At 46.4% G+C, this 27740-nt stretch overlaps 1 protein-coding gene across 2 annotated transcripts in view; it reads left to right on the top strand.

Moving 5' to 3' along the window:
• Positions 1-16139: 16139 nt before the first annotated feature.
• The window catches only part of MFSD1 (major facilitator superfamily domain containing 1), a 166860-nt gene continuing 155259 nt past the window's right edge, over positions 16140-27740 (top strand). Inside the window, exon 1 of one of the 2 annotated variants that reach the window (XM_085634735.1) lies at positions 16140-16349. In XM_085634735.1, coding sequence (XP_085490861.1) covers positions 16196-16349 — 154 coding nt within the window. In that variant the 5' untranslated portion in view covers positions 16140-16195. The remainder of the gene's footprint in view (positions 16350-27740) is intronic. The other variant, XM_085634734.1, reaches the window with a different exon arrangement.

The following is a 27740-nucleotide window of genomic DNA, read 5'->3' as shown; positions in this document are numbered from 1 at the left end:
ACACACTGCCCCGCCTCCCGGACCGATGCTCATGGGAGTATCATACTTACGCCCTCCTGAACCACTACTGTTGAAGTCAGGAAACAGCATTGGCCCTGCGTGGAAGAATTGGCTTGAAGATTTTGAAGACTTTATGAAAGGGTCACAAGTCCGTGACCCCAACCAACAACTCATCGCCCTACACAATCTTGTAGGTAAAGACATCGGACAAATTATCAAAGATCTCCCACCGGCAAATGCTGCGTCATATGAAAGCGCAAAAGAAGCTCTGAACAAGAAGTTCCTTCACAAGTGGAACCTAGACTATGAGCGCTACACGTTCAACCTTGCGTCCCAGGAGTGAGACGAACCCATGGGTGATTTCATCTGCTGCCTCAAGCGTCTAGCTCGCCAATTTCAACACAGAAGACGCTCTTCGCCTGCGCATCATTGTTTGATGCCAATCTGAGTCATTATGCCGCCGACTACTGAATAAGCATTACACACTCGATGAGATAGAAGAACTCACTCGCATCAACGATCAAACCGAAGAGCACGCAAAGAAAATGGAGGCTAGCAAGACCGAAAAGAAGGAGCACGTCCTCCATGTCCACTCTCACATGAAACCGAAGCGTCGCCCAGACCGACACACATCGGGAAGATTTGCAAGACCACAGCGCATGAAGTCACCCCGCCGAGGGACACAGAACAGTCAGTCTCACAGACAACCGCCACAATGCTACTGGTGTGGCCAAGACTACCCTCACACGGGTCAGTGCCCAGCCATTGGACAACAATGCCACTGATGTGGAAAAGACAACCACTTCGAAGCTGCTTGTCAAGCCCGTCGCACGGAAACGAGACAGACCAAACAGAGCACAGGGTCACGTCACCATGTAAGGGCTGTACAAAGTCGAAGAGACCGCTCAACGAGCTCATCCAGATCCAGTACACAGTTACACAGCTCATACTGCTCTCAGCGGTCAACATCCAGAGAGTCGTCCTCCCTTACTCCTATATCACAACAGTGATGAATATGTATGTATGGTGGCAGACCCAGATAGACTGAAGAAATACCAGCGACTAGACATCCGAATGGGAAGCCAACAGCCGACTTTATTTTAGATACAGGATCATCACTCAACTACATCTGCGCCACCGAATATCAGAGCATGAATCCGAAGCTGAAATTAGAGCCGGCTGCAGTAAGGGTCTACACTTGGATGTCCAGAGAACCATTATCATGCTTAGGACAATTTTGCACCACGCTGACCTACAAAGACAGGAAAATCCAAGCAGAAATCCATGTCATTGAAGGCCCTGAAGCAGCAAACTGCCTTATCAGTTTACCAACAGCGGAACGGCTGAAGCTAGTTGAGATCCTATACAAAGTAGATGACTCGCTAGACATTGTCAACAAGTTCCCAAAGCTGTTCAACGGTATAGGGAAGCTCGCCCATTTCAAAGTCAAACTGCACATCAACGAGCAAGTGACGCCAGTGGCACAGCACCACAGGAAAGTACCCTTTCATTTACAACAGGCGGTAGTCGATGAACTACAAGACCTATTGAAAGCAGACATCATTGAAAGATCAACTGGACCCACTCCATGGGTGTCTCCGGTAGTGGACGTACCCAAGACAGGTCAATACAACAAAGTACGCCTGTGTGTAGACATGCGAGCTCCAAATACAGCCTTCAAACGGGAGCGACACCCCGGACCTCACATCAGTGATATGATCACACGCCTGAATGGAGCAACAGTCTTTTCGAATCTAGACCTCAACAAGGGCTATCATCAGCTTGAGTTGCACGAACAATCACACTACATCACATCATTTACCACACACCAAGGACTCTTCCAATATGAACGCCTCAACTTTGGGATCTCCTCCGCTGCTGAGATTTTCCAGGAGGCTATCAGACGAGTGATACAAGACATTCCGAACGCCTTTAACTACAGCAACAACATCTTGGTGTTCGGAGAGACCCAGAAAGATCACGACAAAGCACTGGATCGGGTATGCCACACCTTACTCAATGCCAACCTCACACTCAATCAGGATAAATGTGAATTTCCCAAGGCGACCCTCAAGTTCTACGGCCACATCTTCTCAAAGGAGGGCATGAGACCTGACCCCGACAAGATATCAGCACTCTCGGACACTCCACAGAGCACAACATCAGTGATGTTTGCTCGTTCCCGGGGATGGCCAGCTACTGCGCCCGTTACATCAAAGATTACGCCACAATCAGCTACCCCCTCCGAGAACTAACTTGACAAGGGCAAAGCTTTCAGTGGTCAGCTGCGTGTGACCGAGCTTTCAACACAATCAAGGCATCAGTGAGTTCAGCCATCAACCTTGCGTATTTCAACCCCAAATGGAAAACCAAAATCACAGTAGACGCCAGCCCCGTTGGGTTAGGAGCGATTCTGGCGCAATATGATGATGAAGCTGACCAACGCCATATCATCGCTTATGCCAGCCGCAGCCTTACTGACCCAGAAAAAGCATATTCCCAACCGGAAAAAGAAAGCCTGGCAGTCGTATGGGCGTGTGAGCATTTCCACCTCTTCGTGTATGGCAAGCACTTCACACTCATCACCAACCACCAGGCATTGATCACCATCTTTGGGAATGATGGAGCTTAGATTTCACCTATAAAATATATGCATTATTATATGACAAAAAGCTGCAGACATGAGTTCTAAAATGGCACGCAGATTGTGGCACAAGCGAGATGAAAATATAGGGCCTGATCAGAATACTTCAGTTTGGAGGTGCTTTCATGTGAAAACATGCTTAATTAGTTGAACAGCCATGTTTATATGTGATTAATCCATATGTAATCTCACTATAGAATGCACATTAATTTAGAAAAAATGTTTGTACTTTCAAAATGGCATCATTAATTTTTGCAAGAGTAGAAATGTGCTGAATTGTGTTTTACAGTGTAGAAAACCACGTGATTTTAGTTTGCTTTAGTGGACTCAGCTTTCTGTAGTTTTTTGCCCTTGAACACTCAGAATGGAATGTGCTCATCTTCCCTATCAAGTTTCAATGAAAGGGCTTTGTTAATAAATCCTGCCTCCGGTTTCCGTTCGACCTTCACTATGTTGCATATTTTTGTAGCCTGTTTAAACGTGGAGAGAAGAGCACACTTTTTTTGCATAAATCACAAGACTGAAATTTGAACAAGAACACGCCTGATTAATGACGTATCCAGTCACCCCATGGGGAGATGATGTGTCTTGAAGTTCTGATTGGATCAGCTATGAGGACCGAGCACGTGAACTTTTACTTGAAATATGGCTTACAAGTGGGAGGAGTGCCTTTTTTTTTTCTTCATTTTTTCTGAAGGCCAGGCCCAGTTTCTGTGCTGGACACAGAGACGGGGAGGGGCTGCATTCTGTGGGGGCTATTGTGCAGACAGAGACACAGACTAGCACAGCGAAGCAGAGGCAGAGAGAAAGAGCTGAATGGATCAGAACAGATTTAGATTTTAGGTGCTAAACTGCATTTATTTCTCTTTATGGGATTTTTGCCATTATTAATTATTGACTAACCTTGTAAGACTTACTCTTTTTCTTAGAAACTCTTTAAGAGAGAATTTGAGCCACTTTTCCCTTCCTGTATGTGATGCTTATATGCAGACTGTAATATGTTCTGTATTAATGCTATTTTTCCTATTTTTCAATTCTGTAACCTGATTGATATTTGACTAATGAATAAAGAGTCAGAGAATCTTAACTTTTGACTTAAAATAAAACCCTTTAAAATAACTCACCACTCTCATTATTGCCTCTAATATTGTTTGCATTTATCGTTCATATTTATGTAAAGTCTCCTGTTTGGTGAAACACGGTCATCAAAAGGTCCATCATTTTCACCCTTTACAGCGGTAAACCATAGGTCAGGGGTACTCATAGTACGGCCCGCGGGCCGCCAGCGGCCCGGCAAGCCTTCCTTGGTGGGCCGCGGACCTTGCAGACATCATATGCCTTTGTGTTTTTTATATCACCGGTTGCGAGCTATGGGGGCCGGGCGATTCTTTTAAAGAACATTCACTTGTCAATGAGGCTTTGTTGTACTTCACCTCTTCTTAGCGCCCCTGCATCTCCACTCTGATTGAGTGGAGATGCAGGGGCACTAAGAAGAGGTGAAATACAACAAAGCCCCATTAACAAGTGAATGGTCTTTAAAAGACCTGTGAAGTACTTGGGTGCGGCGGCTGTGTGCATTCCCGGGAAGCTGTCTCAGCGCGGGGTGAGGTGACTGAGGGTGACGAGGACAGCAGGGTGAGGTGATGGAGGGCAGCAGGGAGTGAGAGCAGGGGGTGAGGTGACAGCGGGAAGAAGACAGAGTGCGACAGAGGGAGGAAGAGGGAGTGAGAGAGAGAGGGAGAGGGGGAAGAGCTTCCCCTGCCATCAGCATCAAAAACTTGGGGAAAAACAGGGCTGCCCATCACCTGCTTCGGTTCAGGGGGGACGGAGGCTTCCCTTCACCGTACCCTGCCCCCCGCTACAGTGAGGACCCTGAATCAGTGGGGCGTATTGAGGAGAAAGTCACTGAAGACGAGAAAGAAAGTGAAGTCGGGGAGCAGGGTTCGCCCCATGTACACCTAAACATACCCAGACGACTTGAGGCTTCCGAGCAGCAGAAAAAGAGGGAGAGCCCCAAGACATCGCCATTGGTGATTTCAGTGAAGAGGCCATCCAACGAAAGCCTGAACAATGACCAAGCAGCCTGATAACTGTGCTCACAACCTTTGACCCAAACCTTTTGTATTTACCCTTTGTCTTTACTTACATGTGCCACAACAGAGTGATTTTCAACCCTTTTAGTCCATGCCCGGAAACACATCGCAACATTTTAACACAACTTATTTCTGTTCAGATGTACAAATATTTCTTTCCATAGCAATCGGTTCTGTAAGCTTTGAGACATTATGTTTCTTATTATTGTGTTTTTTCGGAGGTTCTATTTTATGTCATCTTTTGCTGCATTACAAAAGTCTAAAAACGTTACACTAAAAATATAATTTCTTTCCAATACGTCTTTCTTGAAACTTTATTACATTCAACTGCCAAATCACAAAAAAAACAGAGGGGGGAAACAGAGAGAGGGAGACAGAGAGAGGGAGAGACAGAGAGAGAGGGATGGAGAGGGAGAGAGAACAGAGGAGGAGGGAGGGAGACAGAGAGAGGGAGACAAACAGAGTGAGTGAGACAGGGAGAGAGAGAGGGAGACAGAGAGGGAGAGGGAGGGAGACAGAGAGGGACGGAGACAGAGAGAAAGGGAGACAAACAGTGATTGAGAGAGAGAGATAGAGGGAGGGAGACGGAGAGAGAGGGAGGGAGAGAGAGAGAGAGGGAGGGAGGGAGATAGAGAGGGAGACAGAGGGAGGGAGACAGACAGACCGAGACAGACAGAGGGAGGGAGACGGAGTGAGAGGGAGACAGAGAGGGAGAGGGAGGGAGAGGGAGGTAGGGAGACAGAGAGAAAGGGGGACACAGAGGGAGTGAGACAGAGGGAGTGAGACAGAGAGGGAGGGAGACAGAGAGAAAGGGAGACAAACAGAGTGATGGAGACAGAGGGAGAGAGAGGGAGGGAGACGGAGAGAGAGAGAGGGAGAGTGATAGAGAGAAGGAGAGAGAGAGAGAGAGAGAGAGGGAGGGAGACAGACAGAGAGAGGGAGGGAGGGAGACAGAGAGAGGGAGGGAGGGAGACAGAGCGAGAGATAGATAGATAGATAGATAGATAGATAGATAGATAGATAGATAGATAGATAGATAGATAGATAGATAGATAGATAGATAGATAGATAGATAGATAGATAGATAGATAGATAGATAGATAGATAGATAGATAGATAGATAGATAGATAGATATGTGTGAATGCCTGGTCTGGTGGCTCAGTGGACGAAGGCGTCCGCTGCAGGGGCCTGTGTTCAACCACATGGTCATAGTTTTTTTTTTGTCTAGCCCCGCCCCCTCCCCCACCGGCCCCGCCCCCACCGGTGCGGCCCGGAGCCAGAAACCACACTGTAAATTTGGCCCCCGAGAGAAAGTTTGTGAGTACCCCTGCCATAGGTAATGAGGTTTTGAATAGGGAAATTACCAGGTAATTACCGCTGGATCAGGAACCACACAGCGAGGATGCCTCCGCGCATTGAAAGATGGGGCATCCGTCTACAGGACTATACGTACACCATTATCCACAAACCAGGAAAGGCAGAGAATCCGGCAGATTACATTTCACGGCATCCCCAAGCTCTGACGCGGGTGCGTCACTCGGTGGCTGAAGAATATCTCCATTTCGTCATCGACCGAGCTTGCCCACCGGCTGATCCACTTGAGGCTATCATCGATGCATCAGCAAATTATGTCACAATTCAAAACAACATGCATCGTGTTCGCACTGACTCAATCGACATCTAGAAGAACAGAATACCAGCGACACCATCAACATGCAAGAACTCGCGGCATTGAAACACGTCAAAGATTAACTTTCTATCAGTGACAATGGCCTACTATTAAGAGGCCGGAGAATTGTCATCCCAAACCAGCTGCGACAGGGAACTGTAAATCTGGTACATGAAGGACACCGAGGGGTGGTAGCCAGGAAGAAAGCGCTGCAAGAGCCCATCTGGTTCCCTTCCCTTGACCAGATGGTGGAGACCACACTCCGAGACTGCCCACACTGTCAACTAGTAGGGCGAGAAGAATCACATGCCCCCCTGTAGATGTCGGAGCTACCCAACAGTGTCTGGCAACACGTAGCTGTAGACTTCTTTGACCTGCTGAAGTCAGGGAAGTACATCATAGTCATCATGGACGAATATTCTCGCATCCCCATCGCTCATCAGATCTCATCCACCAAAGCGACCACTGTCATACCTGCAATTGATGAAGCATTTGCCGCATGGGGCATCCCCACAGTGGTGAAGACTGGCAATGGTCCACCATTTAATGGACAAGAATTCGCAGAATTCGCGAGACACCTCAACTTAATGCATCGTAAAATCACTTCCTTGTGGCCCCAAGCAAACGGGATGGTGGAGCGATTCATCGATTCATGGCCACCATCAAAAAGACAATGCAGCAAGCTGAACTAACCCACCGTGATATTCAGCCAGCACTAAACGAAGTACTACGAGCATACAGGACCACCCCACACAGCACCACAAACCAAAGTCCAGCTACCCTGATGCTTGGGCGGATTCCTCGCACACGGATACCAACTGCAGACGCCGTCACACAGTCCAGAATCACGACTTCCGACCACAAGACCCTGGTAAACCTGGATCGGACTAAGAAGGCGAGGATGAAGGAATATGCAGACCACCGCAGACATGCCAAGACGTCCGACATCAGGAGACTGGGTGTTGGTAAGACAAGAAAGGAAATCCAAAGCAGACAGCCGTTACCATGATCGTCCACTACAAGTAACGAGAAGAAAAGGAACCGTGATAACAGCTGAGGCTGAAGGCAAAAGAATGACCAGGAATGTGTCACACTTCAAAAGGTGCAACCCGACAGCCTACACGTGGGCTCGAAGACCTGACTGGGACACAGACGTGTCAAGTCAAGAAGAGAGCAGCCACGAAGAACCTATACGAATACTGGAGACCTGTGAAGGGAGAAGAGAACATTAGACATTAAAACTTTTTAGAAGACTTTTTCCATGGATCCCTTTAAGCTGTAGGAAAACGGTGACACAAACACTTCTGGTGAGTAGGCTAGACTATGGCAATGCACTGTATGTTGGCATGGCTGATTATCTTTTTACCAGACTACAAGTGGTGCAAAACGCCGCTGCCAAACTGATATGCAACAAGAGTAGATACAGTTCAGCCTCCTTCTGCATGAAGGAATTACACTGGCTACCTGTACGCCAAAGAGCCAACTTTAAGCTCATAGAACGCTATATAAAAGAGGCCCACAAATCCTACATGGTAAATTAAAATTTCATGTACCTTTGCGCAATCTGAGATCCCGCCATCAGGCACTGGCATCAGTCAAGCGTACGACTAAAGCCAGGATGGGTGACCGATCTTTCTCAAAATCAGCAGCGGTCCTTTGGAACAAACTCCCTCCGGAACTACGCCTGACTGAGATTACCTAATGTTTAGAAAAAATCTAAAAACACATCTATTCCCCAGCTACTAATTTGATAATTGGAATCTTACATCTGTTTGCACTCTACTATGTTTCAGCGCCGTGATGTCCCTTGGGATGAATGTTGCGCTCTACAAGTACATATAAATAAATAAAATAAAAAATAAATAAAGAACGTCCTCCCAGCCAATTACAATCCAGCCGACCAAGAAGGGACATTCGAAAGCCCATTCGACTCATTGAAGAACCCTGAGGAAGACATTGAACTTTCAAAATATAACAAGCATTGAAAATGCAATAGGCCTCGCCTTTTATTAAGTTAAAGCCATTTGCTTTGCTAATGGTATTATATAGCAAAGCAAATGGCTTTAACTTAATAAAAGGCGAGGCCTATTGCATTTTCAATGCTTGTTCCAGATTGAGTTCCAGAGTGCCACCTCAGTCTCTTCACCTCTGCCCTCCTGCAGGGCCCTCTTAGTATCTCTGCCCTCCCCGGTGCCACCTGTCTCTTCAACTCTGCTCTCCTGCAGTGCCAGATCAGTGTCTCTGCCCTCCTCTGTGCCCCTGCAGACTCTTCACCTATGCCCCTGCAGTGCCAGATAGTTGTCTCTGCCCTCCTCTCACTGTGGCACCCTGAGTCTCTTCACCTCTGCAGTGCCTTCTCAGTATATATCCTCCTCTCACTAGTGCCCTCATGCCCTGAGTGTCTTCCTCACCTCTGCCCTCCTGTTGGGCCCTCTTGGTATCTCTGCCCTCTTACTGGTGGCCCCTCGGCCTTGGCCTCACCTCAGCACACTGCAGTGCCCTCGGTATATCTGCCCTCCTCTCACTGGTGCCCCATCAGTCTCCTCTTCAAATCTGCCCTCTCAGTATCGCTGTCTTCCTCTCACGGGTGCCCTCAGTCTCTTCCTCACCTCTGCTCTCCTGCAGTGCCCTCTCAGTATCTCTACCCTCCTCTGTTCACCTGCAGTCTCTTCACCTCTGCCCCTGCAGTGCCCTCAGTTTCTTGCCCTCCTCTCACTGTTGCCCCCCCTCAGTTTCTTCGTACTCCTCTCATTAGTGACCCCTCTGTCTCCTCACCTCTGCCCTCCTCTCTGCATCTCTGCCCACCTCTAACTGGAGCACCCTCAGCCTCTTCTTCAGCTCTGCCCTACTGCAAAGCCCTCGGTATCTCTGCCCTCCTCTGTGCCAACTCGGCCTCTTCATCTCTGCTCTTCTGGAGTGCCCGCTCAGTATCTCTGCCATCCTCTTTACCTTTGCCATCCTGTAGAGCCCTCTCGGTATCTCAGCCCCTGCCCCCCTTCTCGACAACTCGGGGTCTCCAATCACCTCTGTCGGAGCCATCAACGTCGAATTAGTGACCTGCAGAGCCTAGCATGGTTGGAAGCCCTCCCCAAGACCCTACCACCCGATCTCATCAGCCCTCCCTCCCCTAACGCCCCTGCTCTACAGGTCTCTGCACTGCTCCCCTCCCCATCTCCTCAGCCCTCCTTATCCTCCTACCCTCAACACTTAGGGGCAGATTTACAATAACTGGCGCATCCCTGCATATCAGTCAGTCAGTCAGTCAAAGGCTTTATTTCGATAAAAACATATCATAAAAGCATAACAGTTAAAAATGGAATAAGTTAATTTCATTTAAAAAGAAAAAACCTATTTTTACAATAAAGAGCAAAACAGGTCATAAATAATTGTTAAGAGTGAATTAAACAATTTCCTTGAGCCTTTTACTTCTAATACGCCATGCCCAAGATAAGAATTTTGCAAGGGCACAAACGTACAATGGGCGAGCGTCTGACATTAAAATACGGAGTGCCACAATATGGTGTCTAGTTCCCAAGGAGCGGCACAGTTGCTTAAGCCATCTTTTCCTTGGGAGGGCGTACTCATGGCATTCAAATAAAAAGTGAGCCACAGACTCACGTCTGGATGTGCAAAAGGGGCAAAGATCAGAGGTCTGAGGAAAGGAATTCCATCGTGATGTAAAACTATAGAGTAGGAGAGTCCCGGTCCTAAACTTAAAATACAAAGCTCTGTCAAAAGGGCTCTCGATGATATCGAGATATAGTTCCCGGATTGGATGATCCTTAAAATTCAGGAAGTCCTCTGTAAGTCTCCCCAATGACGTGTTCGTGATCCGTTGGGTCGCAATCCAGTTCCAATATAGGAGCTTAAGCGTGGCTTTCGGAGGGGAAGATCTATTTTCCCATGCTGCATTAAGCCCCAGATTATACAAAAGGGCTTTCATGTCACGCAACCATTTTATTCTATGCCAACCTGGAAGTGACATGATTTCTGAGAGACCTTTGGCATATTTGGCTAATTCCGGGACCCGCCACAAACGGGCCCATAACAATAGAGGGCGAAATTTCGCCAAATCACTGATGGGGCGACAACCAAGATCGAGCATTAATGGAATCGTGGGGGTACCTTGGGGAAGTGACATAATGGCCCTAAAGAACTTCCTCTCTGCTCTTGACAAGTCACCAATATCACAAGAGCCCCAAAGCTCTGCTCCATAAAGGGCAGAGCTAACTCCTCTTGCTGCATAAATATCAATAACGGGGGCTATAGGTCTTATAGCACAGGAGCGCTGCTCCTTCACAAGAGCCCCTGTAACTCTTTTGTGGGATAACAGCATCTTGCATAGATGGGGGCCCCACTGCATATTATGGGATAAACGAATCCCTAGGTAATCAAACACATCCACCCTCCCCAGAGGTTTGTCATTCAATTTCGGGGGGCGTATAGATTTTTTAGGGGGATTCAACACAAGATACTTTGTTTTGTCTCTATTGATTACCAGGCCCCGCTCTGTACAGAAGAGCTGGAAATTATTTAAGAGTTTTTGGAGGCCCATTGGGGTTTTGGAGAGCAAGAGTGTATCATCCGCGAAGAGGAGGGTGGGGATACGTTCCCCCGCCAGGGATGGTTCATCTGAGGGGTCTTTCAATAGATGCTCAACTACACCGTTAATATATAAAGAGAAAAGGGTGGGAGCTAGAACACATCCCTGGCGTACCCCTCTCTCTACCGGAATTCTGTTAGTTTTCTCACCATTTCTCCCCCACCTAACCTGGGCAAAAGTGTTTACATGCAGCCTTACCAATAGCAGGAGTAAGTAGTTGGGCACCCCCATGGCAGCAAGGACTTTCCAAAGAGCCTCCCTAGGTACTAGGTCAAAGGCAGTCTTCAGGTCGATAAAGGCGAGGTAAAGACTGCCTTTGCCCAAGACCACCACCTTCCAATACACAAGCAACAATCTGAACGCTTGCTCGATTGTGCCGGTGCCTGCTCTGAAGCCTGCCTGGTAGTCGGAGAGGATGCCGTTTTCGTCGATCCATTGTAATAATCTGACCAACAACACCTTCCCGACCACCTTTTGCGTTATATCTAGCAGGCTTATGGGTCTGTAATTTGATGGGTCGTCCCTGGCCCCCTTTTTAAAAATGGGGACGACCTCTGCCCCTTTCCAGGATGCCGGGATTGGCGCTCCCCCGCTAATAGCATTAAGCAGGCAGTTAATAAATTTACCCCATTTCGGGATGTCTGCTCGCAGCAGATCCCCGGGTAAGCCGTCTGGGCCAGCTGCTTTTTGGGGCCTGATGGTAGTAATTGCATACTCCACTTCTTTAATCGAGAAAATTGAGTCTGCCACCCTGTTGTTTAATGGCAAAGCTGTACATAGCATTCCAGTTGCTAGATCATCACTCCTTGTTGGCAAATCCGGAGTTGCTGGTGCCACCTCCCTTATATGTTTTTCATTAGAAATGTCCATGGAGAGGACATTAGAGGTAGCACCTGATTGACTGGCATATAATTTAGAGAAGTGGTTGACCCAAACTTGGCTGGTGATATTGCATGTAATGAAGTCAGTGTCAGGTCTATTTTTGGCTCTAATTATGTCCCAAAAACGCCTTGAATCTTTCCCCAAACTTGCCTCTTTTAGAGAGCGCCAATGTTCGATTTCCCACTCCTTTTTAGCACTAGCCAGGGTTTTCTTGTAATTTAGCCTAGCTCCCTGAATAGCTCCTTGTGTTTTGCTTTTGACGGCCTTAATCAAAAGCGATTTGGCGTGCCTACAAGCAGGTGTGTACCAATCATGCTTTCCCTTAGGAAGCCCAATTGCCGCATTTTTGCCCACTTGATTCATTTTTAGGAATACATTCCCAATAGACTTGATGGTCTCCTCAAAAATAGGGGTAACCCGACCGGAATTTAGCTCACCCTTGTCTGAGCTATCCAGTTCCAATTCCAACTGTGCGTCTGTGAGTACTGTATTGATTGTATTTAATTTAGCTTCATCCTTCGCAACCATGTTCCATTTTAGGCGTTTCCCACACGAGGATACAGAAATTTTGTGTGCTGGGTTAAGGGATTTTATGGTCTTTTCGTGAGGCCATGGATTCCTGAGGGACAATGAAAGCGAGTTATGATCGCTTTCAACTGTGGGCAGGACTACCATGTCCTGAACAAAACTCCAGAGAAGGAAATCTAGCATGATGTAATCGATCCTAGAGGTATGGTTGACTCTGTTAAACGTGGCCGCACCCAAAGGATCAGAGCGCGTGCGGCCATTAGCTGCTCTTAGCCCGAATTCCAGCGTTAGGGCATTGAGCTGAATAGCAGTTTTGGACCATTTTTTAATCGGAGGGATGGTTAGAATCGGGATGCCCCATCTATCATCATCCTCACTTGGGTCATAGATGTCGTCCTGTATAAGGGGCTCATAGGTGCAGTTGAAATCACCCGCAACCAAAACTTGGGATCCAGCTAAATTTTCATTCAGCGCCATTTCAAGGATAGATACTGTCGGGGATGAAGAGCCATATTTAGTACCTCTGGCATATACATTATATAGGTCAAGGATGGGTCCTCTTTGGGAGCCTCTCAAAGAAATTTTTAAGATATCTGGAGAATTGATTAGCTTTGACTCAATCTGAAGATTTAAGGCAATGCTTACCCAGATGAGTAGGCCTCCCGAGGGACGACCTGACCCATTTCTTGGGGGTACTGCAGGAACAAAGTGGGTAATATAACCTACCCGATACACGGGTTCCAGGCTCCAAGTCTCTTGGAATAGGCAAATCGTATGTGCCTCTACTAGGGCATTCCACTCAGGCAGTTGAAGTTTCCTGTGGATGCCAGCTACATTCCAGCTTAGGATCTTTATAGTATCGCCCTGTTTAATGCGAGTGTTTTTTTTTAGAATACTGGGGCATTCAGGTCGCGGCAGAAAAACATCATGGCTCACAGGCTCGTTGCAGGGCACAAGTAGTGCCTTCCCAGACCCTAATACAAGGGTAGAACGTAGGCAGTGAGAGGGGGTCTGCGGAGCTTCTTGAGGAGTAGGGTTAAGGGAGGGTATAGGATGCATATCAGCAGGGATGCGCCAGTTATTGTGCGTCACAGCTCCGCCACCATGGATGCGCCACATTTACAATGCGGCGCACCATGGGGCAAAAACGGGCAGATGCGTGACGCATCTGTGCCGTAAAGGCGGCGCACTGCTGGAGTTGCGTCGCAAGCGCGACGCAGCTCCAGCAAGGCTCTGGGGAGCCCTATTGTTACAATGCTGCGTCAATCCTTACGCCTGCTTTAAGCAGGCGCAGGGTTTTGACGCAGCATGGGCTCAAAAGTGACTGAGTGAAATCTTGTAGATTTCACTCAGCCACTTTTAGGAGGCGTTCCTGCGACGGAACGCCCCCCCTGCGCAGGAACGCCTACTTCTGGAGCAGGGCTTTACAACGTGACGCATCTCCCAGATGCGTCACGTTGTAAATACCCCGCAGCCTGGCGCTGGTTTTGCGCCGCCGCTGCGTCACAAAAGTGACGCAACGGCGGCGTAAAAGTGGCGCAAGTCTAACATAAATCTGCCCCTTAGTTTCTCTGCCCTGCTCCCCTCCTGATCTCCACAACCCTCCTCGCCCCAGCCCTTTATCTCCTTGCCCGCACACCCCCTCAGCCTCTCTGCCCCAGTCCTGATCCTCCTCCCGCCGCTGCCTCTGGCCCTGACTCTCTGCTCTCCCCACTTCGGGACGAGTCCTCGCCACCAGTGCATAGCCCCCGGGGCACATCTAGTCCCGCAGTCTCACTGGGCTTCAGTCACCAAGGCCTCCTGTGGCCGCCTCACGGAATCCCTGTGTCAGCACCGGTGACGGTGCGAGCGGCCTCAGCCTCCGGTTCACCAGCGCGAACCCCGGACTGGGCCTGAAGAGTCGTCCTCGATGGCGCCCAAAACCGGCGGCGGCTGCGCGTGACGTCATGCGCCATGGGGCAGGGCCCGCCGAGCTACCGCCATCATGCAGCCTGAGATGCGGATAGGGTGAGTTCACCTAACATGACCGCCGACCAAGAAAGACAGAGTACAGCCTAGTGTTATGGGCCCTGAAGACGCGGCCTGGAGTGGAGAAACAGACAGTTGTTGCAATTTAGGGTGTCGAATCGCGACCCTGAGGTTGGACTATTTTAATTAAATATGGCAGCCGGATTGTCGGCACGTGAGTCGGGGGAGGACGCCTTCAGTCTTTTAGAGCCGTCCCAGTTGGACTGGCTCGCGAGCCGTCCCAGTTGGACTGTCTCGCATGACTGGTTCCTTATCTTTATGGGGCCATGTGTTTGGCCCCATAAAGATAAAAGAAACTTTTACGCCAGCAGTAAGTCGGGGCAGCCAGTTCAACTGGGACGGCTCTAAAAGAGAAAAGTGTACGTCACTAGACGCTCTTTTCCAATGGCTCACCGTTTAGCATAAACGGTGACGCCAGCCAATGGAAACGAGGGGTGGGGCTTAAAGCCCACTAGAGAAATCTACCCTAGAACATTAAATCTCACCAGCGAGATGCAGTCTTACGCCAGGCGAGACCTAAAAAAGGGGGGAGATGTCTGTCGCCATTGCCTGTCCCGATCTTGTCCCAGGGTCAGGCGTGGCCGGGTGGGGAAGGGGAGGAGCCGCGGGATGGGAACGGCTATTAAAGAATAAAGAAGGTTTTCCCCAGTGTCCGTGTGTTTCTGTGCACGGGACATGAAAGCACCGTCTTGATTACACACGACAATCATTTATTTTGGCAGTCCCACTTTTACTCCTCATGTTCGCCCTTAATTTCACTCTTTGTTCTGAATCTCTACAGTCACTGCCCAGAATTAATCTCCTTGCCAGGTGGTCATCCTATCCGGCACGAACCCCCTACTTTCCAACACTGTATCAGCAGCCTATGTGTAAAACATATGTCCCCGATTCTTTTTTGCGTGCAAAATCCCTCACTTCCCAGTCTGAAATTTGGCAAGAATGTAAGCATTACATTTGCGACTCTCTTGTATTAATTAGAAAGAAAAACTTTTAGTTATAGAATTTGCTTCAACTGTCCACAGTCAGTGGCAAAACTCGAGATTTTTCGAAGAATTGGTGGGAATACTCAAAACTGCGCCTATTGATCGAAGTCACTTCGCAACGGCAATCCAAAACCTTTATTTACCCTCCTATAATAAATTGGGGATTTCCTTTAAGCAGGCGGCATACATTGCTGTGACATGTTTGCAATTGCAATTGCAACATCCTCTTGTTGAAGCATAATCTATCTCCCACGTTTTAGACATAGTAGGAGGACTCGCATATAACCCTTTCTAACAGGAAACAAACCGGCCATACTTATTCTGGCTGTTTAGTATGTTAAACGTATTAACCTTTACGTTTTCATTTTGTATGGAATGGGAAAAAGTAAAAATCAAAGCCTAGTCCTACACTTGTAATTACAGATTTTTTATTGACAACCAAGATAGAAACGTGTAGGTAATATTTATCATATTTTGTAGATAAAATTAATTATTTTCAAGATCATAAAAATAAACTCTGCAAAGCTCAATTAGAACACGAGCTTTATTATTCTTTTCTGTTTGCTTGATTAGGAAGACGCCTATCGTTATCCTATGTCAGTCTTCTAAAGTGAATCAAAACGGAGGTAGTCCAATATGGCGTCCACCACGGAAGACTCCTCCCCGTTGTACTTCCTGATGCTAAACTTTGTCGTACTCTTACATTCACGTGACTAAATTTGTTCGGTCTCACATGACCATTCAGCCTGAGTCGAGCTCCAGGGATGGCGGAAGAAGAGGTTCGGGAGCCTCTGCTGGACGGAGCTCCCAGAAAGATTGACAATGTGGGAGGCCGGAAAAAGATGCTGGGTTGCTGCGACCCCAGTACCTTCGGACACAGGCTCATCGTGCTGGGACTCATGTGTTTCCTGGGGTTCGGTGAGTTAAACTTTTCCACTCGCACCCTCCTCGTTCCTAGCTGACTGCTGTTGCACCAGAACAGATACCCTCCTAGTGTTCAGCTTCTGCCCAGACACCCTGGGTCTTTGCCCGCTTCTGCGATACCATGTTTGCAAGTAACCAGGCTCAGACATTCAGAGCTCTAAGCCCCTTCTGGTGACACTGCACTGGGAGTACTGTGTCACATATCCCTGGACATTAGCCCGTGCTCACAGATCACCGTCATTTCACCCAAACTACTCGCCTAACGAAACCCTTGGGTGCTTTGCGTACATCTTTTTCGGATAAGCGTATTCGTGGTCTTTGATTAAGTTAACAACCAACACCATCTGTGTGAATCTGGACGTGCTATGGTATTTTCCACTTTTTGTCTGCTAATGCCTGTTCGTTACAGAGCAGATCCTCGTGTAGTGGGTAGAAAGAACGCAGCAAAAGTAGGGGCTGGTATCATTGGAGGTGCTCACGTGTAATCCTAGCTATGTGTTTGCCAAGAACATGACTAACTAGGCTGATAGTTAATAATCCCTGACTGCGAGGAGGTTTTTGTAAAGTACTCACGAACGCATAGATGAAGTAAAAGAGTACTTTATTTGATTGATAGCCAACACGGACTCCAGGGAAAGCCCGGAGCAAGAACTGCGTCTGGGCGGCTGCGTGATCAGCTGTCAACTGTCAACGGACAGTTGTCAGCTGATGACCTCACAGCTGGTACAGGTACTCAGATAGGACAACAAGTGAGCGAGCACATTACAGTGTCCGCACATTACGGTGTCCGCGCAGGGACACACTATGTAAATCACAACAGTTTTTTTTGTTTGTTTTTTTATAAAATGTGAACCACATTAAGTTGCCATTAGCCTGTTCTTGTTCTTCATGCTTGTGCCGGGAGGTGATCAGGGCAGATCTCGTTAGTGACAGACCGACCTGGGAGTTTAAACTGCCTTGGGTTATAGACCAAGGCTGGAGTGGCTGGCATTTCACACGTAGGCAGCAGGCTGACTGCTGCTTTCTGAACAGCTTGAGCTGACATGACCCAACCATACCCCCACTGCCCCAGTCTGGCCCCGGCCTCTTGCAGTGTGCGGCTGTATTGAACATTTTTGCCAACGTTGATTGTGTCTAGTACGGCCTGCTGCAACTCTGCAGAGAATTGGTCTTCCGTGGAAACCATCTCGGGAGCTGTGGATAGTCTTAAGATGTCGGAATTGTAGTGCTGATGTCTACCCCATTGCAAGATATACTTTCTTAGGTTCTCTGGCTTCATTCACTGCAGCCTGATCTGCTATAAACGTCGCTTGGCAACTGAAGCGCCCGAAAATTGCTGTCCATTGGCACTTTATGCAGCGGCTTAAGATAATGTTTATTTGCATCCTTCATTGTTGTTTTTCAAATGTAATTATGCACTAATTTTCATTGTCGGTACTCTTTCCTCCAACCGAGCGTCGGAATGCCTATTGGTGTGCAGTCAAGTGTTGATTCTGCACTAAAGTAAGTTGTGCAGGAGCAAAGTCCTGCCTCTTGGGCACTGACAGACAACATATTGAATGACTAGCATATCGTGTCGAGCCTCGTGCTCAGTCAGTCCATGCATGACATCTGGGGTTTCTGGCACCTTTCTGATTTGTCCTATCGTGTCTTAATTTTCCGCTTTGTGGATGGTGTTTTTGGGGCCTTAGCCGTATTTAGGGAAAAAGTATTCTGAACTGTTAAGTTTATGGCATTAGCAGCTGTATTGTTGCGAATCGTCATCAGTAAGTCAGTTGTAATATGTAATATATATATATATATATATGTGTTCCTATTGGCCCAGCTCATACAGCAATATCAAGTGGAGCTCTCTTGCATGGTTCAGGTCGGGGGTAGTGATGAGCAGCTGTGGCCACAGAGCTAGACCTCTTTGAGAAGATCTTCATGCCTAGTGAAAAAGGAAGTTCCACCCTCACTCTGCCCCTGCCCTCTTTCAATCTGTTAGCTCAGCATGTATTCCCTCCAGTGTCTGGCTAGAGGTGGACGGAGGAAGGACGGCTTCCTTGTTTGTCGTTGAGGAGTGTCATGAGCCCTGCACAGTAAACCTCTTGTCTCAAACATTTCTGTCTCATTAAGAACCCATTGTTGCCTAAAAGCATACTGTAAGTAATGGCACCTTTAAGAATGCACCATTGATGTACGAGCCCAACCATGGTGCTTGTTTATTATACCTGAAGTAGGCTACAATGACTGTAAATTGCCTAAAATATTAGTAAAAAACTGATGCTTTTGCAAAAGTTATTCTGGTACTCTTGGAAGGAGGAAGCATCGTCCAAGAGTGAAGCAGCAGTTTGCGGCTGTGGTCTATGCTTGACGAATGTGTGGCTAGAGGGTGACACCTTCTCCTCTTCCCCCGGTTATGAGCAAAATATTTTGACCTGTTTAACCGATGACGAAATACTGTAAACATTTTGGTAAATCTGTATCTCCATTGCCAGGGTACTTGGTGAGTGTATATGTATCAATAATGTCTATTAGGCTTTACAAATAGGAATTACCCATTTTTAGAAGCCAGATACATTTAAGAATGTGCTGAATGTGCTCTGTAAATACAGCTAAAACATGTAGACTTGTATAGGAGGAAGGGCACCAATAGCTCCAATCAATCACGCTTGTTTTTTGATCCAGTTAAGTCAAATTATTGCATTGCTTCACTGAATACTGTTTTCTAATCATTCCTTTTTTCTTGCATATAGAGATTTTCTCTCCATTACACAAAAAAACGATTGCCCTCGAACAGTGGTTGTAGCCCGCTTGAACTTGCATTAATTTAAGGGTGGGAATTCACGATGATTCATGCCAGCATTTGTTGGATAGGGCCTTGCAATTCCCAGTGCTAAATCTGTCCCTATTTGCTGTCTACAGATTTGACTAGCCCCTTCTTCTAAATTGGAAAGATTAATTTTTTCCACCAACACGAGTTGCAGACTATAACCTCAACATTCAACTATTCTAATCCCCAAAATTGTTTTGCTTCTTATTTAGTACTCAGTACACATCTATGTACCCATTGTCATAGAATACCTCTTGACCACCTAGTTGTTTCTAACCAGCTTACGTTCTCTCATTTTGATCCCTCCTTTTTGACTATTCCATTACATGTATGGTGGTTAACATCCCTCCTGCAGATCAGCCTATTCTCTTCCATTTCAGACCTGGAACATTAACCGAACACTCTTTCACTGATTTCCTAAACCAAATTAACAATAATCTCACACATGTGCAGTACACCACATTATTTGCCCAGTTTAACAAACTGGGCAACACCGTCCCTTGCACCGATTTTCATTCATTGCTTCAATGTCCAAAGGCCTGGACACCACTATCATTCACTCACTGAACACCAAGATGAGAGTACTCCTTTGTAAGTGTGCTTGTAGAAAATACAAAACGCATACAAATCTACACATTTACTGGCATGCACTATTTCTATATAACACAAATATTAGGTGTGGTGGCTATATCCCAGAGACTTTAGGAGAGCCAATCTCCCAGTTCTGGATGAATTAGTTTAGTTTTTTAAGATACATAGACCTGTGTTAGGTTTTCTAGTCTCCTATTGAGAAAGGCAATTCCAAGAATTGGACGAGGTGGGCTCATTCACGTAATGTGACAACTACCAATAAGCAAGTATGATCTCCATGTAAAATGACATATAACAACTATAACAATATGATTATCTTGTGAGGTTCATGAAGGAAATTGTGCTTTTCAAGAGCCCAGAGAGAGAATTGTTTTTTGAAAATGTTTTTATTGCAAAGTTTCTAAGCATACATACAAACTTTTTTTTTTATGCTTAAACTTGCATATGTATTAGATTTGCATCATTAACACTTGCTTTTGTCCTTTTAGATATCAAAGAAAAAGAAAAACATATAACAGTTAAATTCTTTCCGGGGATTTTAGTGGGCGTAATAATGTGTACAATGCAGTGTGTTCAGAGGGGAGCTGCATGTGCATCAGGCGTTTCAGGCACTGTTGTATACGATGTGAGTTCTGTATGCATTTCCTTTCCCATCCGAAGTAGTCTTGCTTTTCAGCGCTCCTATTGAGCGTCCGTCTGCTCACGGTGGGAGCTTATCTGGGGGAAATCTTAGAGCCCTGGTTAATGCATGCCATCAGTCCAGGCCGTCTGGCAGCTTGGGATCGGTATGCTCAAGTTTAATTCTATTTCCTTCTGCCACACACCACTCAGCAATGTTTTTTTTTTTTTTTTTTTTTTTAACCATCTAGTACCCGTCGGAGCACATGGGCTTAGCTAGAGTATTGCCAGCCGTCTTCTGGCCAGTAGCAGTGCAAGATCTATGACATTTTAGCTTAATGCGTACTTTATACTGTGAGCCCCAATACCAACTAGAAACACTTGTGGGCAGCATCATAGGTCTAGCTGTAGTATACTGCTATTTTGTACACCTCCATCACTCTTTCCCAGTAGCGCTGCATTCTAGCACACTGCGATGTGAAGTAGTGATTTGTTGCGCCAGCCTGTTCACATTTGGGACAATGGGGACCTTGTGTTGTCTAACTTGTTTAGCATGGATGTGTATCCTGGAGAGCTCATTAGTCCGTCTCCCACTTCTGCCTCGAGTGCTGCGGGTGTGTGTTGGCATGCATTGCCTGATATGTGCTGGTTATCACTTATGTGCCCTTATCTGTCTGTAGTATTCATACCAGCGTGACTGAGTTTCAGGGTTGCTTGTCTCCTGCATCTCATACCTTTTGTGCTACCCACAGGAGTGCCCGATAGTGTAGAAACTGACCCTTGCCAACTGGAATAAGTCCATCACCTGTTCCTATCTGATCATCTGTCTTATTTTTCGTGTAAAAGTCTCCTGCAAGCTGACTCCCTCCGTTGCCTCATATTAAGCTCTTTGAATTTGTATATGTATTTGTGTGTATATATATATATGTGTGTATGTGTGTATATATATATATATATATATATATATATATATTATCTACTGGCGGTCGCCAGTAGATAGTTATAGTTAGGACCGTGTTTCCATAGGAAATCTCAAAATTCTATTTTGAATAACTTTGGCGCCGGTTGACGAATCCTCGCGAAATTTTCAAAACTAATGGGGCGCTCCGTTCAGCTCCTACCCTGAAAGTCTCGGGGTGATTCGTCAAGCGGGGGCCGAGAATAAAGGGGGGTCCCAAAACACGTTTTCCCCATGCATTTTTCCATAGGACCTTTAGACACAGCTACAGCCCGAACGGCTAAACAGAATTACTTGAAATTTGGCAGAGAGGTAGCCATAAGGTCAAGGAAGTGCCTTTTGCAGGTCTGGTGTAAATCTGTTCAGTATTTCCTGAGAAAATAGCATTTAAAAGCATATCAATATCTATACGCGCGCACGGGGGTGCGTGCACCATGCGCGCACGGTGAAAAAAAAATAAAAAAAATTTAATACGTAGTTTATTGTAAAATAAATATATAATAATACATAAATTTCGCATTTAAAAAACCGTACAAATTCACTGAAAAAACCATAGGTTTCACACACGTTATAGTTAGGAATTAGCATTTAAAAAAACCTTGCAAATTCACTTAAAAAACCATAGGTTTCACACATGTTATAGTTAGGTGGATATTTCACTCGTAAAAAAACAATGAAATTCCACCGTTATAGTTAGTTCAGATAACTATAACTCGCGCGACCGCCACTCTATCACAAGGATGATGTCATCAGTGATGTCATGAGTGATGCCACTGACCATGTCATGAGTGATGTAATATGTGACGTCATCAGCAGTGGATTGCGGGCGCGCGAGTTATTATCATTATCATTATTTAAAAAAATTAGGCCACAGTACAACTTAACAATTGGTCATCAGTTCCCCACTCACCCGCATTTGTTGGTAGGGAAGTCTGGGCTCAGTTGATAGCCTGCACGCCTCGGTCCGACTCGGTGATTGACGCCGTTGAGCGGAGGGCGGACAGGCAGACCCAGTCACTTCCGCATTACGGGCGGTTAGCGCTCTAGCTTCTGAGTGTGAGGACTACAAAGGCTGCTCGTCACTCTAAGCGCGCAGCGGTTGCGCGCAGGGGTGCGCCTCAGTACGCGCCTAAGACAAGCCAAAGAGAAGCCCGTCTGCGCCCGTCCGCGACTGGACGAGGCTAGGGGCTAGAGGACATGGCCCTTATTGTTGCTCTCCCTGCTGACCATACCAAACCTCGGGTAAGATACTCTCCAGCAGATTTATTACGTATCCGTAAGCCTTCGCTCCAGGTCTGTACGGGAGGGGAAGGTTTTTCGCCTGAGGGTCCTTATGCTTGCCGGAAATGTCAATATCAAGCTCTCTCTGACCACTCGCAAAACTTACCGCATGAAATACCCTCTATAACTGCACCCCCACAGGACTCTTGTAAGAGCAGAAATCTTCTGTGCAACATCAGATCTCTGTCTAAACATTACAGCGAAGTATGGTACATGATTGCCTCGGTACAACCCGAACTCTGTTATCTGACAGAAACATGGTTAAAACCTCACTCTGTCCCAGCTATTACATTAGGGATCCCAGATGGCTACAAAATAGCCAGGTTAGATCGTCCTGCCAAGACAGGGGGAGGTATTGCCATTGTATATAAGAATAACTTATCAATTACCATCTTAGAGGAAATGAGTACTCCAGACTTAGAAATTCTGGTATTTAAAATCTGCATTTCCACGAAAATCAGCTATAAAGGGGCATTGGTCTATCGCCCTCCTGGCCCTTGTACCAGCTTTAACATCTTGCTGCTGGAGATACTTGCCAGACACATTGATACTGAGAACGAATTTATACTTCTAGGAGATTTCAATGTGCATAGCGATTTGAAAGATAATGTTGAGGCACAATCCTTACTAACTGATATCTCTTTGTTTGGATAAACCCTAATGAATACTGGTCCCACCCATTTAGCAGGACATACTCTGGACCTCATTTTCTCTAATAAACCTAACCCCTTGCTATGCGCCCCTCCTACACAAGTTAATTGGACAGATCACTTTGTCTTGGAATTCCTCACCTTCCACTCAGGTAAAGCTCTCCCTCAGGTGCAAGCCCTTCCTATCGGGCGTAGGCCATGGCACAAGATCACTCCGGAAATATTTCAGGAGCAATTTGTTGCACCCCCCCATCTGCTCTGGAGAGAATGTTGACAAGGCGTTAGCCAACTATAATCGGGCTATTCTTAAGGTGGTTAATAGGATTGCCCCCATGAAAACCTACAAACCTCGCTTAGCTCGCAAACAGGAAGTATGGTTTTCGGAGCACTTGAGATCTCTTAAACAACAGGCGAGGAAACTAGAAAAGGTGTGGAGAACGACCCACGATGAAATTGACAATCATTTCTGGGCAGCTCTAACTAAGTATCATAAAGAAATTCGTAACGCCCGGAAATCTCATATACAGGCTCTTCTTTTAGCTGCAGGAAATACTCCCAGGATCCTATATCAAACCCTACACTCATTTGTGAAACCAGCAGCCTGTGAAACCTCTGAACTAGCTTCACAACAACTTTGTAATGAAGTTGCTCAGTTTTTCACAAACAAAATAAATAAGATTCATGACGACATTACTAAATCCAATCTATCTACCATTGGAGATACGTCATTACTCTTGGAAAAGGAAAAAGAGTCAGGATCTACGCCCTTGGAATCTTTTTCTCTTATCTCCCTGGTGGATACTGAATGTTATCTTGGTCAGATCAAAAGCGGGAGCCCTTCAGACATCATCCCGGCCAGAATCATCCCGGTAGTAGGAAAGAGTCTGAGCCCACAGATTCAATGTCTCATTAATCTTTCACTGACGGAGGGGCAAGTTCCTGGGGAATGGAAAAAAGCACTAGTAAGGCCCATCAGAAAAAACTCCTCCATCCCCTGGACCGACCTATCTAATCTTAGGCCTATCTCTTTACTCCCTTTATTGGGGAAACTTATAGAGAAACACGTTAACAAACAGGTATCACACTACATTGAACAGTCTGGTAAACTAGATAGCTCTCAGTTTGGCTTTAGACCAAAACACAGTACTGAATCCGCCTTGCTATCTGTGACTGATGACCTTCACATGTACCAGGATAGAGGGTATTCGGTGATCTTGGTACTGTTGGATTTATCGGCGGCGTTCGATACGATATCCCATAAAATCTTAATCGCACGTCTGACCACAATTGGGATTGAGAGCACAGCGCTAACCTGGCTAAAGAGTTTTCTATCTGACCGTACCCAAGCCGTTAGCATGGGCTCATTTCGGTCGACTGAAACTTACATCACGAAGGGGGTGCCACAGGGCTCTTGTCTAAGCCCGACTCTTTTTAACATCTATGTGGCACCCCTGGCCAGAATATTGAGAGACTTTGGGTTCGTCCCTGTCTCTTACGCTGATGATACTCAGCTCTTATTCCCTTTTAAACATCTTACCGACGAAGTGAGGGTGGCCTTTTCAGATGGCATGAAGGCTGTGGCGAAGTGGATGAAATCTAACTACCTCCAATGTAATGTAAATAAGACCGAAGTCCTGCTTTTTGGGGAGGTTAGAACTCTGTGGACCCCGGATTGGTGGCCATGTGAGCTTGGTCAAGTGCCTGAACCTAAACTGGTCGTAAAAAACCTAGGGGTACGTCTTGATCGGGAGCTCACTCTCAAACAACATGGCAATTGGGTGGTTGGCCAATGTTTTCATGTTATTGGACTTTTACGTAAAGTTTTTCCACTATTACCTGATTCCACCAGAAAAACCTTGGTACAGGCACTAGTACTGAGTCGCCTGGATTATTGCAACGGACTCTTGCTGTCAGCCAATGAGGGAGTCCTAGCAAAACTCCAGGTGATACAAAACACCGCGGCGAGACTTGTGCTGAATGCCCCACCCAGAACACCTTCCAAACCCCTCCTTGACAAATTACATTGGCTCCCAGTCCGTAAGAGGATTACTTTTAAAACATGCTGTCTCATCCATAGGACCATACATGGATCTGGACCCTCTTATTGGAAGCATAAATGTATTCCGTACAACCCCACTCGGCCTCTTAGGTCTAGTAGCTAACTCCTACTTAAAGTACCTACCACAAAGAAGATCAGACAAGGTGGGGAAGCCTTGTCGGTGGCCGGTCCAACTTTATGGAATAAACTTCCTCTCGAGCTCAGGCAATGCTCAGAACACCTTGATTTTAGGAAAAAACTCAAAACTTTTTTATTTTAGAAACCTGTCAACCTCTCTATGTATGTAAAGCTGAATTGAACTGTACGATATACCTCCTGCAGCTGCTGGCCTCTTTTTCTTCTCGCTCTCTTTTCTGTGCGCAGAGATACTCTTGTCAAGAGTCGATTCAAGCGCGGTATAAATCCATAAATAGTTATCTGAACTAACTATAACGGTGGAATTTCATTTGTTTTTTACGAGTGAAATATCCACCTAACTATAACATGTGTGAAACCTATGGTTTTTTAAGTGAAATATATATAATTTGAGTTTTGGATTTGCCATTACGGTAATGCATGGGAGTAGGGCAGGGTGCAATCCCCAAATAGCCCCATACAGGCCCCAGTCTTGCAATGTCAGCTTTGTATCCACTACCGTACTCTCTAGGGTGTCTTTAATTGGTAAACTATATCAGTCAACTCATCTTCAGTCAATCTGCCATTTAACAGTGTCTGATCTACGGTTCCTTCAATAACATGTCACCTGCCATAAGCTGCAAAGCCAGATACAATGCTTCAGAGTCCTCTTTTCTCATTTGTGCATTGTAGTGTCACCATTTTTATTCTACCTCTTTTCTTCCTCCATACCATATTGATAATAGCTGACTTTAACTTTTTAAGTATTTCACGTGGGATAGGGAACATGCTACTCTGAAATGGGTATAAGCATCTGGGATGCAGTATAATTTTACAGTGCCTATTCTGCCTGGAACAGATGGGGTTGAGAGGTCCAGTAGTCCCATTTTCCTCTATATTATTATTTTTTTTAAAAATATATTTTTATTGGCATTTCAAGGTTACATTAACAAAGTACATTTGAATACAGAAAAATGGATTGTACTAATCTCGGTTTACCAAATGATACAATTTTAGTCGTACTCCGAGTAGTCCATTGTTCAGGCAACCATGAGGCGCCAAAATCCGTGATTGCCCTCTAAAACTGGTGTACCAAACTGGGAAGGTGGGTGTGGACTTCTGGGTGCTGTTGTCAGGTAATGGTTCGGGGCGAGGCATACACATTGATCAGAGCAATTGTACATTATTTGGGAGCATGGGAGACAGCTAGACTGAGGCAGTCTGACAACTGGTCGACAGGTGCGGTGTGGGGTATGGTGCCATGCACTAGCGATTCTGCAGAGACGCCATGTGGGGAGATCTGGAGTGTGTACTGGAAGGCTGGTCTGACGGCTGCAGAATTATGGATACGTCTGAGCCTTGATTTGAGTCATCGGGGGTGGGGACTGTTTAAATTGGTGCAATAATAGGGCCCATTCCATGTAAATAGGAAGTTTGCGTAACCCTTTCACTTCCTCCTCACGTAGTGTTTCCTCCTCCGCTGCCGCCCATTTAAGTACTGCTCCCACCTATGCCGCTAGTGGGGGGCCTGTGGGGGAGCGCCAGTGCATAGCTATGCCGCGTTTGGCTAATAATATGGCCAATGAGGCAAACCTGGTGGGCACTTTGTGTTGCTTTTGTTTACGGAAAATACCCAGTGCACCGGATTCCCAGGTGGTCAAATGTGTGAGCCCGGTGAGCTCTCCGAGTGATTTGTGAATATAGTGCCAGTATGCTCGGATACGAGGACAGCTCCAAAAATATGATAAAAGTCCGCTTCCGGTGAGTGACATCTGGGGCATGGAAATTGAGTGTCAGGATAGAATCTATGGAGGCGGGCCGGCGTCAGGTATGCCCTGTGTAAGAAGTAGAATTGTATGTTTTTAAAGCGTGCGTTTCGGGATACTTTCTTGGGGAATTCTAGTGCCCTCTCCCATACTTTTTCATGTAGGGGGCGGCCTATTTCCTCCTCCCAGGTGGTCCGTAGAGACTCTAGGTGTCTATATGTAAGCTCCCGTATAGCTTTATAGAGCCATGTGGTTAGGTGTTGTCCCGCCTCCATATATAGGATTATGTGGATGACCGGATGTGTGGGTTGTTCCCCCGTCGATAAATCATGATATTGACGATAACTCTCCAGTAGTTGGCGATGAAGTAAAAACTGGCCATGGGGGAGGTCGTGATCGTCTATGAGGCTTCGGAAGGGCCTTAGTTGTCCATCCTCGAATAGCGACTCTGCTTCGATAATACCGCAGGCCGTCCATGTGTGTAGCATGGTGGGTGTGTAATAGTGTTCGTGTTTGGGCCACCCAACCAGTGG

Source organism: Triturus cristatus, chromosome 11 (assembly GCF_964204655.1).
Source record: "Triturus cristatus chromosome 11, aTriCri1.1, whole genome shotgun sequence".
In the NCBI taxonomy this organism is placed as follows: domain Eukaryota; kingdom Metazoa; phylum Chordata; class Amphibia; order Caudata; family Salamandridae; genus Triturus; species Triturus cristatus.
Note: the sequence above shows the minus strand (reverse complement) of the source record. Positions and strands in the feature narration are given on the sequence as shown.